General features: G+C 34.7%; 2 protein-coding genes and 1 long non-coding RNA gene across 7 annotated transcripts; all 3 read left to right on the forward strand.

Annotated features, from left to right (window-relative positions):
* Positions 1–3127: 3127 nt before the first annotated feature.
* LOC144553642 (pectinesterase/pectinesterase inhibitor PPE8B-like) lies at positions 3128–7721 on the forward strand. The gene is made up of 4 exons (XM_078301888.1): positions 3128–3271; positions 3404–3901; positions 4225–4429; positions 6859–7721. Exons 2-4 carry the CDS (start codon positions 3455–3457, stop codon positions 7569–7571), a joined length of 1365 nt encoding a protein of 454 aa, XP_078158014.1. The 5' UTR covers positions 3128–3271; positions 3404–3454; the 3' UTR covers positions 7572–7721.
* Positions 7722–8485: 764 nt separating this feature from the next.
* Positions 8486–15462, forward strand: LOC144552465 (pectinesterase/pectinesterase inhibitor PPE8B-like). Its single transcript, XM_078300446.1, has 5 exons — positions 8486–9013; positions 9151–9639; positions 9769–9973; positions 10070–10243; positions 14935–15462. Exons 1-5 carry the CDS (start codon positions 8486–8488, stop codon positions 15459–15461), a joined length of 1923 nt encoding a protein of 640 aa, XP_078156572.1. The 3' UTR covers position 15462.
* Positions 12197–14402, forward strand: LOC144553644 (uncharacterized). 5 transcript variants are annotated; one of them, XR_013511409.1, is made up of 5 exons: positions 12197–12483; positions 12666–13103; positions 13520–13583; positions 14011–14043; positions 14147–14402. It is a non-coding gene; the product is annotated as an uncharacterized LOC144553644 (long non-coding RNA). The 5 variants fall into 5 exon arrangements; XR_013511407.1 differs by lacking the exon at positions 14011–14043 and having other exon boundaries at positions 12666–12841; positions 12998–13103; positions 14141–14402; XR_013511408.1 differs by lacking the exon at positions 14011–14043 and having other exon boundaries at positions 12197–12487; positions 12695–13103; positions 14141–14402.
* Positions 15463–18806: the final 3344 nt, after the last annotated feature.

Consider the following 18806-nt stretch of genomic DNA (forward strand, 5'->3'; position numbering starts at 1 on the left):
AAATCAAACAAATTGTAGTGCTAGCACCATCACCATTACTTCCCTTTTTCTTTTCAAATCTAGAAACACAACAAATTCATGTAAAGATTTATTGGCCGAATCTCACAGATTTATCAACCAAACTTTTCCATGTATACCATCAAACTCAAAAGCAAATCTGAGATACCATACTCCCAAAAAGGGGGTCAAAAAAGGAGGAAAATTCACGTATACTCCTTCAAAACATTGAAATTACATACTTTTCCTTTAAAGTTCATAATATTATATATATATGTACCCTTCCAAATTTTAAAAACTCACAAATTTATCTATTTTATTGTCTCTTTTTATTAGAACTCAATTTAAATTTGTAAATTACTTATTTTACCCTTTATTGAAAAATAAAAAAGATATGTAACATGTTAAAGAAAAATACCAATCTTTTAATTTCGTCATTTTTCAAGGGCAAATAGTTCATTTCTCTGTTTCTGACATCTACACAAGCGTATACCTAAATGTTAGTGTATATACGTCAGAAGTAGAGAATAAACGATCTTTGTCTCGAAAACCAACAAATTAGAAGACTAACATTTGCAAAAAGAGCAACATATTTTTTTAATAAATAATAAAATGAATATTTGTGTTCTAAGGTTAGTGGATTTATATGCCTACTAACGATTTTATTGATAAAGAATGTATTTGCAACGAGTCAAATGATCATCCTTCTAAAATCTAAACTCATTTATTCTCATAAAATCATCCAACTCACTCTAGTCAACTGATCATACTTATCTACACTCTTAAACACACTATTACCTCATTACCCATCTCTCTCCGCGAAAGATTTGCTTTCGTCTGATAGCCGCCTCGCTACGATAGCAGAATCTGCTCACCGTCGCGCTCCGATCAAAATTGAGATAGAGACTCTACGCTGCTTCATTTTCAAAAAAACATTTCTCAATAAAATGGATGTTATATAAAATTTAATATTAGCTGTAAAGAAAATACAATAAAATGGATAAATTTGTGAGTTTTTGAAATTTAAAAGACAAAGTATGATATTATGAACTTTAGAGGTGAGAATACATAATTTCGATATTTTTGAGAGGTATGCATGAAATTGCCTCCCAAAAAGACCATACACTAACATCTTAGTACGCGGTTGCTTTGCCTTCCTTTTACAAGGAAGCATTGTTTGATTCTGTACACATTAATTCCAATCTTACTTTTCTCTTTTTTAATTAATTGCACATGCTCTCCTTGCAATTAAAGTTGCAATCAAATTGCTCTTATTCTTTACACATCACATATGCTTTTCAAAATTTGCTATTTTGCTAACATTCTCCTTACATCAACGTGTGTTAGTGATTGAGTTCCTGAAATTAATTTGGAAAATCAATACTTTATAGCGGGATTATTATTTTTATGAATAATACAGATGCTATATTTTTAAAAATATATAATTCCGCTATCAAATCAAGGTAGTGATGCATATATGATTTTTTTTGGCTAAAATATAATATCGTAGGATAATTACCTATTCGTTTATTTTAATGAGTAAGGGTAGAATATAGATAAAACTAATTTTAAAGAGTCTATATTCCCTTGATATTTGAGGTGCAATATAAATAAATGAACGGTTCAGATTAATCTCGGTTGAATTAATCAAACTCAATCCGGTGTGTTGAAAATAAGTTACTAATTATTATTATAACGGTTAGTTTAGGGAGTTGTGTATAACGATTAGTTTGGAAAGTTGTGTATTGTAATAATTAAATTAGAAAATAGAAGTTAGTGATAGCAGTTAGTAATTGTAATTAATATGCAACAGCTAGTTTTTGAATTATTCTATAAATAAAGATACATGTAAAGCTCAAATTAAGATAGCAATAATAAAATAGTTTTCTTACATCTATTCTCTCTTACAAATTTTATCACGGGTCTATAGAAACTATAAAGATCTGCTTTGAGATCTGTGTCAAATTAAAATAACGGTCCGAATTTATTGATTGCACCTGAAATACTACCGCAGCCTGTCTTATATTGTATATCATTATTGTTAGATTAATTAGATCTTTGAGTGCATTTGGATTTGTATATGACCTAAAAAATTGAGTTAGGATTTAGGAATATTTTTCACTGAAGATGTACACAAACCCACAAAACCAATTAATTAAAATTCCCACAGAATTAATCCAATAAAAAACCATGCATGCATCCGAACGCGTCATTACTCAGCTTCATAACTAGTACTATTTTTTTTTATTTTTTTTTAATTTTATTTTGCCGTTGGTTCTTTCTTCCTGTGTAATTGCCTAGTAGTCTAGTACTACTGTATATATATATATTGATGACGGTAACGGTATGGGTTTGTTGGATTCACGGTTTATCATATAAAGCGATTAACCTGTGGCTCATTAATTAATTAGAATTTCACGCATAAATAATTAATTTGATCATCACACTTATCAAATGAATTTATTTTGACTTAACTTTTCTTATTAATTAATAAATTTTAATGAAATATAATTGTCATTTAGAAATGTTCAGATAATTTATTAAATTAAAAGAATTAATTTGATTATTGAACTTATGAAATACGTACGTACATTTACTTTGACTTAATTAATAAAGTTAATTGAAATTGTCATTTAGAAAATGGAATTCGATCGATCGGAGAAATTAATTAACCCTGGCAGTCGGCAGTCGGTCGATCTGAAATGACTCTTGTGATAATGCGATTAATTAGTTTAGTTACAACTTACAACGCAGAAATTAATTAACCCTCCGGCCCTCTGTAGTCATGATCGATCTGCTACACAGACCAAACCAGACAAATTTGCAACATATATATATGTTTCAAGTTCAATTTTGAATGGGATGATTAAAAAGCCCACAGTTCCAATTTTTGAACAATAAATGAATGAACCATCAAGTTCAAAGCTGGCACGCAGATCTCTCTCTCTCTTAATCTCTTTCCCCCCCACCTCCTCTCTCTCTTTCCCTTTCCTCCTGTTGTCATGTACTGTATCTCTCTATATATACACACAGTCACACACACACACGCAGACACGCTCTTAAGTCTTAAGTCTTAACTGAGCCCTCAATATAATCAAATTATCAAAATTCCATGGCATCTTCGTCCCTTCCTCTGCTTATCCTTCTCTCAGTCTTCATCCTCTGCCCTTTTACTCTCTCCAGTACATGTGCCAAGTCATCAGCATCATCTTCCTTCATCCCTTCCGACGCTTTCCTCTCCACACTCCGCTCCACTGTACAAGAGATCCAATCGGTACGTACGGTACATCCCACACTGCATTAATTTTCAAACCAACACAAAAACAAAAACAAAATCATAATGTACGTAGTAGGATTGATTAATTAATTTACCATTTTAATTAATGTATATATCATGCATGCACAGATAGTCTCTATCGTGTCAGGATTCTCAGATGCATTCGGTGGCGGGCTCCGCATGTCATCTGCAGTATCAGACTGTCTTGACCTCCTTGATCTTTCATCAGATGAGCTGTCGTGGTCCCTAAAATCCTCTCAGGCAACCACTACCAGTACCAGTACCAGTAACTCTGCTGGTACTGGTAACCGTCGGTCAGATCTCAAGTCATGGCTGAGCGCCGCATTGAGCAACCAAGACACATGCAAAGAAGGACTGGATGACACTGACTCGATGCTTGGTTCGCTGATTGGTACCGGGCTCGAGACTATCACTTCGCTTGTAGCTGAGAGCCTCTCTGACTTGGCTGATGTCTCAGGATCAAATGGTCGAAAGGGTGGTAGGAAACTTGTCGAGGGGTTCCCCACATGGATCAAGTCAAAAGAGAGGAAGTTGTTACAGACCTTGCCGCAAGGCATTGTTGCAGATGCTGTCGTCGCACAAGATGGAACCGCCAATTACAAAACGGTAATGATCGAACACTTAAAGAACAAATAATTCCAAGTAATTAGAATCTAATTCCATAATGCATTAGATATACTTACTAATTAATTTTCTCTAATGTTGTTGATTATTTATTATTATTATTACTTCACTTTTAGTACTGTTAATATATACAGTACGTGCCTCCTATTACTATATATTATTATGATAGTATTATTGTTGATACTATATATTACTATTAATACTACATGCCTTAACATAACTGATAACTACTACTTGTAAGTTGTAACTAATATATATATATATAGCGATGATTGAATTGGAATATTGGATGCATAACATGACAGATAAAAGAGGCGTTAAATGCGGCCCCTGAAATGACCGAGAAGCGGTACGTGATACACATAAAGAAAGGAGTGTACAAGGAGAATGTAGAGGTCAAGAAGAAGAAGTGGAATGTCATGTTCGTTGGGGAAGGGATCGGTGTCACTGTCATTTCCGGTGATCGAAATTTCATCGACGGCTGGACCACCTTCGGGAGCGCCACACTCGGTTAGTGTTTCTCTCTTCTTCTTTTTAAAAAAAAAAAAATTATTATCAACTTTAATTCATTAATTAGTTTATATGTCCGTTGCATTTCTGGTTAGAATAAATTAGGTGGTTATTTTGGTAGTTGCTGAATTAATTAATTAATTAATTAATTTATTATTAGGTTGTTACTATACGGCGGTTTTTGTAAATTTTTCGTTGAGGCATTAAAATTAGATTATTAATGTGGCAGCTACGACCATTATATATCATAACTAAAACCAAAAGCATAATACAAAAGGATAGGATTTTCATTAGGACCATTATTTTTATTATTAATTAATAAATATGTTGCTAATTAAGGACTGAAAACCAATATTAACACAATTTTTAAGCAAATCTTGATTTTGAGGCCCCTATTTGTGATTGGTTAAGTAGTTAATTAAATTCCAACCCAAATGTGCAGTACCTCTGTACTTGTCTCTATATAATCATGCAACTACTAAATTAAATGCTTTCATATTTTGTGCCTCCATCATGCCTCTATTTTTTTAAACTTTAATAACTCATAATTAAAAATTAAAAATCAAAATAAATATGTTAATATGATCTACATTATTAAGGAATTAAGGAATTTTTTCCAACATGAAGCGTTGTGTGTTGACTTATGTTAAATAAATCTTGCCATAATTATTTAATTAATTATGTAATAATAGTAAACCTCGTATGGTGAAAATAAAGTGAATGACAGGAACAGAAGGGTGGAGTTAAGAAGAGCAATAAATGATTTGCAAAGAAAAGCCTCATTTAATCTCTGTGCTAAAAAAAGGGTTGTATTTAATGCTAAACTTACTTGGTATTAATTAATTGAAAACCTAGTGCATTGCCATTGCCGCATTGCGTCGGTGGCGTAGAATTCCATGGCTGGAAGACTATGACTATGTCGGGGACCAGTCACCAGACTATATATAATTCTTTAAAATTTTAGATAGATAGATGGGAGCAATGCAATCAAGTATTTTCTTAAAAGAAACTTTCTTCTTTTGCTGCAAATTAAGTTTCATGTGAGAGCTACACTGTAAAGTTTCGGTGACGTACTGTTAATAATTATATTATATTCTATTATCAGATCGATGGAACCTTAATTTGTGAAGTTTGAGTTATATCAGCTGTGATTCCTTAGACTTATTTTGATTTTGTGCATTAATTGTAGCACAAAAATTGCATAAAATACAAGATTTCGTAAGAAATTGCTCCGATTTCTTCCATCTGACCGAATTAGGGTTGTCTTTTTTACTGCTGCTATAAAAATATTGATTTTCTTTTCTAAAATGAAAAAATGAAACTGTTTTTCTGATTGCCTGAGAAATAAAACATCAGCATTTATTAACAAGTAAGGAAATGCATTAATTGAAGAAGCAGAGCAGGCCAAAAGTAACAACTGAGGCATGTCAGATTATGACTGTGACGCGTGGGGACCACATATCGTACCAGTACTTACTGAGTACTGACTGACTAGTGAGTAGTGAGTAGTGAGTAGTGAGTAGTGAGTAGTGACTAGTCTTATCTTCATTGATTCCTTCCTTGCGGTATCTTTTTGCACTCCTCCTGTGCAATCCAAAAATATACGGACAATATCAATCAAATGTTGACTTGTATCTTTCTTTCTACCCATTTTTGATCTATAACTTGAAAAACATATATATAAATATAAAATGTTAAGTTGTTTTCTTCTTTTTTTACATAAAACCATTAACATGTTCCTTTTTCTTTTTCTTTGCACCATGAATTCACCTAAAAAAACTAGTACCATAATTTATATCATAACTTTAAGATTCTTACCGTGTTCAATGGAGCCTTTCCACCTCAATTATATCCACTTTTACTGTTTGCGGATCACACGTGATCAAACTTTTTAGGAGATCATGAAAACTTTGGACGCTTTTCTATGTTTTTTTCTTGTCAAAATATGCACTCAGTCTCAGTCTCAGTCTCAGATAGATTTCTTCTTCTTTTTACATTTATATAATATATATATATGGAGGCCATGAAAACCACAAATTAAGAACATGGAAAACCGACAAATTAAGATAGAACCAATCTTTGGTTGTCTCATAATTAATGCCACCAAAATTGGATGAACTTATATTCCTGCATGTGCTCTTGTAAAGAAAATTGAAAAATAAAAATCCTGCAATTCATTATTCTCATATAGCGAAAAAAAAAATTACTAAGAGAAATTGCACAGAGTTACCGCTGGGAATTCTCAAAAAGAAGAAAACATTATAGTTTCATTTTCTAGATGAAACTATTCTCGTGTTTACATCCTAGATAATTATTGAAGCGCCATTTTCATTTATTTGTTGGTCAAATTATTACAACAAAAAGGAAAAAAAAAGTACTGCTTTTATGAACTATTCACTAACCCAATTTTACTAAATTTCTACATGCAGCTGTCATCGGCAAGGGCTTCATATGCCGTGACCTGACTGTAGAAAACACGGCTGGCCCATCGAAGCACCAAGCAGTTGCTCTGAGGTCCGACTCCGATCTATCAGTATTTTACCGGTGCAGTTTCGAGGGATACCAAGACACTCTCTATGCACATGCGCTTCGTCAATTCTATCGTGACTGTAAGATCAGTGGTACCGTCGATTTTGTCTTTGGCAATGCCGCTGCAATCTTCCAAAACTGTCAGTTTCTCGCACGAAAACCCCTTCCTGATCAGAAAAACTCCATCACAGCTCAAGGACGAAAAGACCCAAACCAAAATACCGGTTTTTGCTTCCAGTTTTGTAATATATCTGCCGATGCAGATTTAGCTGCTGCAACACTTGCTTCATCATCTAACAAGACCTATACTTACCTCGGGCGACCGTGGAAGGAATATTCACGCACAATTATTATGCAATCTTATATTAGCAGTGTGGTCAGGCCTGAAGGTTGGCTTGAGTGGAACGGCGATTTCGGACTTGATACATTATTCTATGGTGAGTATATGAACTCGGGACCTGGGTCGGGTGTTGCCAGTCGGGTCAAGTGGCCCGGGTACCATGCTATGAATAGCACCAATCAAGTTGCGAATTTTACTGTCGCACAATTTATCGACGGTAACTTGTGGTTGCCAAGTACCGGAGTGAAATATACCGCTGGTTTGACAATGTAGTTGAGAGATACTTGTATAATGTAGAGAAGATATTAGGGGCTTTAATTATTTGCTGGTATATATATAAATGTAAACTTCAAATTAGATATCATTCTGAGCCTCGTGCTCCTGTATTGTCTGTAACTTTTTTTATTAGTTGATCTGTATTCTTTTTAGTTTGTGCTAATTATATATTTATATACGTTTAAACTATGATAAATATTACATTTTTACTAGATGCGTACTTTGGAAGAGTCTAACAATCTAACTTGTATATACATCATACTAAAAAGAAAGAAGCTAGCTACTAGCTCAATGTCTTGTTTCGTTAATTTGAGTAGTTTGTGCAGTTGCAATGGGCCGAAAGGAGGCCCAATAGATTTGGATAGCCCGATGAGTTAGCCGGTCCGGTCCAGTCCAGGGGCGTACAAGACTACAAGTACTGTTGTCTGTGGGATATGGGAAGCCTCAAATCAATTTCATTAATACGAGAAAGTGGGAGAGAGAATGCAACAATATGAATTTACTGTTACAGTTATAATTAATGAACCGGTTAACCAATTATTCATTTTAGTGTTGCAAGTTACAACTTGAATAAATTAATCCGTTAAGGAGCTAAAAATTCATTGACTATATATATATATCCTGATGCATTGAAACTAAACGCAAGCAACTGTGCAAATCGATCGTTTTAATTATGAGCAGAAATATGAATTAAATATTGATCAGTTGACGGGTGAAAATTGAGAAACTTATAATTAATGTCCTTTTAATAAAACAAAACAAGAAAATTTTCATTTATAATTAATTAGCTATTCTGAGCCATTAGACAATGAATGAATTATATATTGAATTGTGCTGGTCAACTCTTTTAATTAGTTTTAGGAACAGAAATATATAGCAAACCGTTATAAGTTTTGAAGGGAGAAGCTGGCATGCTTCTCTCCTCCCACCACCTCACCAGGCTCACCAGGCTCTCCGCTCTTCTCTCTTCCCTTTCTCCCTATATAAAGCTACCGCTCTTACACAAACCAATTAATATCACTGTAATTTCTCCAGCCATGGCCTTTCTATCCAATTTTCCTTTGTTATCTATCCTTTTTATCCTTACCCTTGGTATAAGTATAACACCCTCCTTTGGCCATTTCCCATCCACCGGGCTACCGGGGCTACCAGCCGGAATTGGCGGAGGAGGAATTGGCGGGGGGTCCGCATTTGGCGGGGGCTCCGGGATTGGCGGGGGGTCCGCATTTGGTGGGGGCTCCGGAATTGGTGGAGCAGGAATTGGCGGAGCAGGATTAGGCGGGGGGTCCGGAATTGGTGGGGGCTCCGGAATTGGCGGAGCAGGACTAGGCGGGGGGCAACCATCTGCCGGTTCAGGAATTGGCGGGGGGCTGCATGCCTTCATCCCATCAGGCAGCTTCCAAGCCACCCTCCAAACCACCATGCAACAAATCCAAAAGGTACATTACAATTACATACATTTAATGTTACCATAGCCACTCATCAATCATCATAATTAATTAATGTAAATTTTGTTAATTAAGTACATCCATTTAATATATATATATGTGTGTGTGTGTGTGTGATCCACATGCAGTTGATGCCCATAGTATCGGGGTTCTCAGGTGGAATAAGTGGCAATATCCGTGTACAGTCAGCAATCAAAGACTGTCTAGAACTCCTTGACATGTCATCTGATCAGCTCCAGTGGTCCTCCGCTTCCTGTGATAACCCCACATCAAATCAAGCGGCGGCTGAAAACCGCCAGTTCGACCTCCAATCATGGTTGAGCGCCGCTCTGACTAATCAAGGCACATGCAAAGAAAGCCTAGCTGCTTCAGGCTCGATACTGGGGTCAATGATGGCTTCCGGGCTTGATACTGTGACTAAGCTGGTGACCCAGTGCCTTGGGCAAGTGAGCGTTGCTGCCGGAACCACCACTGGGGTCAGTGCATATGGTAGGAAGCTTGTCGAGGGGTTTCCGGAATGGACAGAGAAGAAAGATAGGATGTTGTTACAAGGTGCATCAAAGGGCATTGCTGCAGATGCTGTGGTGGCGCAAGACGGGAGCGGCAAGTTCAACACGGTAATTAATTAATTAATGTTGAATTAGCATTTAGCAAATAACTACTTTAAGAAGTTATATATACAGTTTCAATTAAAATGATCCTAAAGAATGAATGAAGTTATATATATATACACGGCCGGGTAACAGATCATGGCAGCAATTAATGCGGCTCCAGAGATGAGCGAGAAGAGGTACGTGATACATGTGAAGAAAGGGGTATACAAGGAGTATGTCGAGGTGCCGAAGAAGAAGTGGAACCTCATGCTGGTTGGAGACGGGATGGGTGTAACGGTCATTACCGGCAACCGAAATGTTTTTGATGGGTGGACCACCTTCAGAAGCGCCACACTGGGTTAGTATGAAATATTTATTTTTGTGAATTAATTAATATGAAATATATAACCAATTAACTTAATTAATTAATAATATTATACCTGCATGCATGCAGCCGTTAATGGCAAGGGTTTCATAGCTCAGGACTTGACCGTAGAAAACACAGCTGGGGCGGCAAAACATCAAGCAGTGGCCCTCAGGTCAGACTCCGACCTCTCAGTCTTTTACCGGTGCAGCTTCGAGGGATACCAAGATACTCTCTATGCACATGCTCTCCGGCAGTTTTACCGTCACTAGTACAAAAAACCCCTTCACCGACCCTTAATCACCGACTGTTTTAACCAAAGCATCAGTGTTGCTATACCTACACTGACTCTTTTATTAAATAACAGTCAGTGTTTTTGTTCAACACTGACGCTTAAAAAACAGTCAGTGTTTGTTATCAACATTGACGGTTTTAAAAAAAAACAGTCAGTGTTGGTTGTCAACACTGACGGTTTTTACAGCGTCAGTGTTGAACACCAACACTGACGATTTTTCAAGCGTCAGTGTTGATACTCAACACTGACGCTGTAAAAACCGTCAGTGTTGACAACCAACACTGACTGTTTTTTTTAAAAACCGTCAGTGTTGGTGGTCAATACTGACGCTTTTAAAACAGTCAGTGTTGGTAATCAACACTGACGGTTTTTAAAAAACAGTCGGTGTTAATATCAACACTGACAGTTTTTAAAGCGTCAGTGTTGACAACCAACACTGACGCTTTTAAAACAGTCGGTGTTACTAAATTTACTGACTGTTTATTTTGTAGCCGTCAGTGTAGGTTGATTTACTGATTATTTCGTTTAGCCGTCAGTGATTTACTGACCTGTTTTTCATGGGTCTGGTGTGAAGAGCACATACATACTTAACATGAACATGGATTTTCTGTAGCAGAATTGCAGGTGCCTCATCGAATGGAGCATGAGTGTATCACTGACATGTGGGGACCCGACCCAAACTAATAGTTCTCAATAGAGATTCTACCAAAAGGAATAAAAAATATTTGAAAGCAGTTTTTGAGTTACGACTCTGAATTTGTACTCGTTTGGTGGTCCACACCGAATTCAAAGGATTGAAACACTTTGTTTTTCTGTTTCGTCCTTTATTTTATTTTTCTTTGAAAGTATAAATTCTTGTTTTGATAATATTGATTAGCTTTAAAAATATTTTTTAATTTTTAAATGAGACATTTAAAATATGATGTATACTTTATACATTCACATATATATGTGTGTGTGTGTGAAGAAAAATGGTGAAATTGATGTAAGTTATACTGTCTTGCATCAAAGTTTGATCAAAATTTATTTTTATTTACCCATCCATCTAGTTGACCAAAAATTGAAGCATCGTATGGCCATAAATATTTCTCGTTAGATCGAAGCTCATACATAATTAAACTTTCGAATTTTTTGGTTGGTTACGTTCAATGTTCTCCCTTGATCATTTTAAAATATTTATGCACTGTGTATATTTTGTAAGATATTTAATAATTAAGTTTGATTGTTTAAATTTAATTTATAGATGCAATAAATATTTTATTGTTGTAATTCATAAAATATAAAAATAGGATTGGAATTATATTTGTGACTGAAATATCAATTTACAATTATAGTTGCTGAAATATATACCAACTATTTATATCTTAATTAATAATGTATCACCCAACAAACATGCATCTCAACACAAAGCAACATAAACTCTTGTTTCGTGAGTTAATGAAGACGCACGAGAATATGTTGTCCTTGGTTTGTTTTTTTTTTAGAGTTTGGAGTTTGGAGAAAAAAAATATCCATGGTTTGATTTGTTTTAGGGCTTAATACCCAACAACAAATATTCATGCATAAAAAATAATGCAAACTAAGATCAAGAATTTCTATTCCCTGTAAATTTGTTAACTCTCTACCAAAAAAAATCACCGACGGTTTTAAAAAAAACAGTCAGTGTTGGTATTCAACACTGACGGTTTTGAAAAAACCGTCGGTGTTGAGCACCAACAGTGACTGTTTTTCAAACAGTCAGTGTTGAGAACAACACTGACGCTTGAAAAACAGTCACTGTTGGTGCTCAACACCGACGGTTTTTTCAAAACCGTCAGTGTTGAATACCAACACTGACTGTTTTTTTTAAAACCGTCGGTGATTTTTCTTTTATATGCCGCTGAAATCTTCGTTCCCGGGTTATATATTTTGATTTTAGCGAACTTCATTTCCCTCTGCGATAAACCCTCCCCGTCTCTCTCGCTCTCTTACAAAACCTTCTAGCCGCCAGACCTCACCCTTTTCGCCCAGCACTAAACCCTCTCCGCACCATCCCTACCCATCTCTCTCTCGCTCTCTCGCATCAGATCGGCACCATCCCTCTCTCGATCTCTCACCAGCACAGACGCATCAGATCGGCACCGGTTTCTCTGCCTCCGCCTCTGACGCTGCCACTGCCGCCGGTTTCTCTGCCTCCGACTCCTTCCTGCCACTGCCACTGGTCTCTGATGTAAGTGGTTCGATAATCCCTTCTTAATTTGGGAGCTCTTTGTTGTTTTAGGACTTCTTAAAAGTATCGGACTTGAGTCATGCTGGTACTGGTACCCCCTTTTCTGATTTGCTTCTGGTATGAATTAATTATGTCAAAATATGAGTATTTGTTTGTGAATTTTTGTTATAATACAATGTCAGAGGTTCAAAACTGAAAAATTGACGAGAAGGTTCGGACGCTAGAAATTCTTCACGGCCTTGGCGCTGCGCTGTAATTCTTCTTGTTGAATCAAATTAAGATGGTCTTCCGAAATCTGGCTTGGTTAATTGCTTGGTAAAATGCATGATTATGAAATTGCTTGGTTAATTGTAAATAGGTAATCCCACATATTAAATAAAATTGACACCCAATGATAAATTGGTGAACAATCTTGATTTCAAGCTTTACAAAACCTGTAAAGAAGAACAACACCAATTTTTATTATCACTAGACTATCTCGATCTTATTTGATATTTCACATTCTATAACTCAGATTGGTATAACATCAATATTCCCACAAGATGCGAGAGTGGGAACTTGTATCTCTGAAGAAGCATCTTCCATTTGGCAAGAAGTTTGATTGGGTGTCAAATGTACAGGTTATACAATTTTACTTTTATTCTTTCAGCTATTATTTATTAATTAAGTCGTGATACCCATTGTCTGCTCCATGAGATTTGTGCTTATGTTTTGCTACTGTCATTGTTGTATCCAATCTTGGTAGAATTACTAAGATAAATGGCATCATGACACAAGTATATTAGAAAGAAAGAAAAGAAGACGAAACAAGTAACATCTGCATGTAACTTTCAAGTAGAGCTTATTTACCATACTAAATTTAAACCGCAACTTCTAATAATTTAGCATACTCCTTTGGCATAATGGAAACCAGAGCCTAACTGCATTCATAACATTGAAGTTTAATTAGGCCAGTGTGGGTTTAAATGCAAAACTGTCATGATTGTTATTGCTCTATATAAATAATTGGTTAAGGATGGAATAGTTAAAATTGCAGATTTGGGGCTAGCAAGGGAACTTTACTCGGAGCCTCCTTATACTGAATATGTCTCTACGAGATGGTAAGTTCATTATTTTTGTTCACTAAATGAAATTCTACTGGTACCTCAAAGACCCCAAATGACCTTCTGTGACAGATCAGCCAGTGCAGGCTGATCAGAAGTCCAAACCAAAAATCCACATGAACAGTCAGATAGAGGACTCAAAAACACACACTTTAGACCCAAATTTTACATTCATAGCATTTTTCTATGATTTACTAGCTATTTTTAAAGTTGGCTTTCTGAATCTCCAAAAATTGCTGTTTTCTGCATCTTTTACCAATCTGCCCCTGCATTCAAGCATCTGTTAAAAATAGTTAGAAAATTACAAAAATCCTGAAACTTGGCAAGCATGTAGTTTAGACTTTCCTTTACATTTCTATAAAAAGAACAAAAAATTTGGCGTTGTAGATTGTCCAGAATGCATTAATTTGAGAATAATTTGCAGAGTGAGTTTGCATGGAGTGAATACACTTCTACGGTATATTGTCATACTACCCTCTTGTCAAGTTGTCATACACTTTATCATTGTGACATTAAATTTAATGGCACAGATTCTAATTTTCACTAATTGCTAGCTGTAGGTTGTACTAGGTGAAGTAGCAATGTGAGGTTGATTACGTTGAATAGGCCTCGTCAATTGAATGTCATCTCTTTTCGGGTGGTACTATCTTTTATATTAGTTATAGGTTGCAAGAAAGAGAAGCATTTTTTATTTAAGTCAAGTAAATAGATTTTAGATGCCAATTAACTTGGATAATTTGGTGTCTTTTGTGTGTTTTGTGGATATATGGCATGTAATTTGGATAGTTTTGAATGGCAATTAACTTGTTTGGTGTCTTTTGTTTGTGATTGTGGCATATTAATTTTTTAACGTCAATAAATGTTGAATGGTAATATATGGCTAGCAAAAATATGGAGGCTAGCCTAGAATCAAACAGAACCATGTCCAACACTGACTGTTTTTAAAGTGTCGGTGTTGGTACTCAACACTGACGGTTTTTAAAAGCGTCGGTGTTGGTACTCAACACTGACGGTTTTTAAAAGCGTCGGTGTTGGTACTCAACACTGACGGTTTTTAAAAGCGTCAGTGTTGGTACTCAACACTGACGGTTTTTAAAAGCGTCAGTGTTGGTACTCAACAGTGACGGTTTTTAAAAGCGTCAGTGTTGAACCCAACAGTGACGGTTTAAAAAGCGTCAGTGTTGAACCCAACAGTGACGCTTTAAAAACCGTCAGTGTTGAACCCAACAGTGACTGTTTTTAGAGCGTCAGTAAAAGGTAACATTCACTGGCGCCGGCTTTACTGACGCCGCTATAACAGTCGGTGTAGGGGTATTTCAACCGTCGGTGAAGGGGTTTTTTGTACTAGTGCGTGAATGTAAAATTACTGGCACAGTCGATTTCATCTTTGGTGACTCAGCTGCTGTCTTCCAAAAGTGTCAGATTCTGGCAAGACAAGCCCTTCCGAGTCAGAGTAACATCTACACTGCTCACGGAAGGAAAGAACCCGATCAAAATACGGGTTTTACATTCCAATTTTGCAACATATCTGCTGATACTGATCTTGCAAAATCTGCTAACCCGACCCCGACATTCCTTGGTCGTCCATGGAAGGAATATTCGCGAACTATTATTATGCAATCAACTATCAGTAGTGTGGTTAGTAAGCAAGGATGGCTTGAATGGAATGGCAATTTCGGACTTAACACGCTATACTATGCCGAATACAACAATACCGGACCTGGTGCGGCTCTCACCAGTAGGGTCAAGTGGCCCGGTTTCCATGTTCTCACTAGATCTCGTCAGGCAACAAATTTTACCGTTGCACATTTTATCAACGGTAACGTTTGGTTGCCTCGTACCGGCATACCGTTTACTTCTGGTTTCCGTGCATAGATCCATGCATTGCATGCATGAGAATATATATATAGACTCTTTGTTTCATCTGGTACCTGGACTGAAACAATTAAACCCTGCAATTGGGAAGATCGATTTTGGTTTAAGTGTACGACACACATCACATGCAATTTGATTCATGTTTATATAGAGACATGAACGTACGTGTGACCTTTATATATATGTACAAGCAATCTGCATGGTATCTCACCAACTGAGTTACTAGCTTATTTGTAATTAATTAATGTTAACTGTATAAATTAATCCTGTAATAACGGCAAATAATTTTTCTTTTTTTCTTTTTTCTTATTGAAGTAAATTTGAAAGAATTTTTCAGTACTTTGACATGTAAGCCATGGATGAGATTGCATTTGTAATTTAATAAATCTTTGACCGAATAGTGGTCTGTCCATGACTTCCTAATCACTCATTCCACAGCGCAATCCAAGCAATTTTTTTTTATCAATTGTTCAGATAATTAAAGACAGTTAAAAATATTTAAGGAAATTAGAAAATTGGGGATTCATTAATTAACAATGCATTACTTTGATAACCTTCACAACCATATAAAATAACTTGTAATTAATTTTAATTGAAATTTAAAATATAATTAATATATGCTCTATACACATTATCTATACCAAAAATAATGAAATTTGACAAAATTTTACCTTTTGTCAAACATCAAATAATTTTTGAATTGAATGAAAATTGATACACAACTCATTTATTAGAAAAAAAAACGACACATTTAATTTTATAAAAAATCTTAGTCCTAATACTTCGATGATGAGGGTTCAAATGCCTCTATTTTTTGTGCCTCCATCATACCTCTATTTTTAAAAACTTTAATGACTAAAAATTTGAAACTTAAAAGCCAAAATGAAACAGTTGGGCATGATCTATCATTTTATCTGTGCACATGTAAAATATTATGACATTTCAACTTTGTTTTGGTTGTTATCAAGAGATTGTAAAAAATGTACTAATGTGAATAGTTTCTAGATGTTGATTTTTCAACTTATTAATTCACATGAAAATAAAATTGAAATGTGATAATATTTTATGAGCATATTGAGAAAATAACATAGATCACATCTAACGGTTTTATTTTAACATTTATAATTTAAATTTTGAGTTATATAAGTTTTTTAAAATAGAGAAAATGAAGGCATTTGAACTCTCCTCATCAAAATATTAGGACTAAGATTTTTATAAAATTAAAAGTGTCGTTTTTTTTCTTCTAATAAATGAGTTGTGTATCAATTTTCATTCAATTCAAAAATTATTTGATGTTTTGACAAAAGGTAAAATTTTATCAAATTTCATTATTTTTGGGATTTATACCTCTATTTCGATATATAATGATCAAGGTACTTTTTATACCTCTTGTATATTGGGATTTAATTATGAGTGACATATAATAAGAATTAATCGCGCCGAACACCCCTTTAACAATAACTAAAAGTGATAAGAATATGAGCATCAAATAAAACAGATGATGCTTCATGTGACAATAACGTTGAAAAATTTAATAAATAAATTTAACTATATGGCCACTAGCTAGCTAGACGAAATATTGAGGTAAAGAATAAATTAATATCTTTCATAACGGAGGAATCAAATTGAGATTAAACAAGATAGATTTTAAAAAATGATTACAAGTCGATAGTAAATGGAAGAGAAACGAAAAAATATCGAGAAAAAATTACTTGAAAAAGAACTAAAAACAAAAGCAGAAATAGAAGAAAAAAAAAGGAAATTGAAAAGGAATCAAAACTTTCTGGTTTTTCTGAGTAAAGTTGTAAACAAATGCGGGGATGTATCTGAAAATCTATATGAGATTAACAATGCGCCATTATTGCTGGAAGTTTTTGGACTATCTAAGAGTATTAGCCGTTGGATCAGCATCCAATGGCTGGTAACTGTTGTAGCATATGGATACTAGTTTTCTTGTCAGAAATACAAGTGTTATTACTTAGATTTTTTTATGTAAGCCCCTAATAATTTTTTAATCCGGCATATATCTTACCAAGGTATAATTTAAATTCTGTAAAAATATAAACTCTACAGAAATTTTTTATTCAATCAAATATGTTTCTAGAGTTTTTATCTAATTAGAAGAAAAATAAGTGTAATATTGAATATATTTCACGATTATGAATGTACTTTTTAATTTATATATAACTATTTCGTTTACACACAAAATAATAAGGAAGTGTTGTTTCAGACCCAAATAATATTTTTCCATTAAAAAATAAAGTAATGTAAGAACAAGTATGGAGTGTTTGGTATTTTAACATACTTGTTTACAATATATACAAGAATATAAAAGGATCAAAACAAAATTGCAGTAGAGATTAATATGCAAACGAATCAAGGATTTTATCTGCTTGATATCAATTAGTTAATTATGTATACCTATGTGAAGTAACTAATATAGTTTTGTATAATCAATTTGGTTTCAGAATTTTTTTTTGTTTGTGTAACTCTGTGATGCTTGGGTTTAGGATAGGCAACGTAAACAATCTACATGCATAAGTTGTAACTATGTGATATAATAAAGAACATGCGACGTCTATTATCCAAATCACTGTTCCTATGTAACAATTCAAGTATGAGTAGGGTACACGGTCGTATACAGAGGTATACGGTCCGTGTATGTTGACACAGACACAAGATTTAATGAGGTTCAGTACTAATTTGGTACCTACGTTGTCCTCCACACCCACACATACTTTTTTTTTCTTTTTTTTTCTTTTTAATGTATATTTTACATGAGAGGAAGAGAAGAATATATAGAGAAAGATAATAACAATATTAGAAACAATCTTCTAAGAAAATCAGGATACAATCTTCTAAAAATCAGGAAACAAATAACTTAAAAATAAAGGAAATAATATGCTGCCTTCCTTCTTTGATTTGACGGCGCAGGTACAAGGTCCATGTATAGGTGTTTATGGACCGTGTATACATCTGTTTCAACAGCCTCCCTCAAGTTGGTAGGTAGATATCTACCATACCTAACTTGACAATCAATTCTTCAAAGCATTTTGTCGACACTCCCTTTGTCAACATATATCTACAAGTTGTTCCTTAGATCTCACGAATGGGAATGAAATGATTCTTTCTTCCAAATTCTGCTTGATGAAATGTCTAACTCTGTAACTATTTTTCTATGATCATACTTTGTTATTAAAGAACTTGTACTGTTTCGGCAAATCTAAGTCTGTAACTATTTTTCTATGATCATATTTTTTGTTATTGTTCTTTTACTATTTTGCTTCTGTACTTTCTGACTTGTATAATTAGATCTGATATGTTATTGTGATTGAGATAAGAGAT

Source organism: Carex rostrata, chromosome 4 (genome assembly GCF_964058835.1).
Source record: "Carex rostrata chromosome 4, lpCarRost1.2, whole genome shotgun sequence".
NCBI lineage: Eukaryota > Viridiplantae > Streptophyta > Magnoliopsida > Poales > Cyperaceae > Carex > Carex rostrata.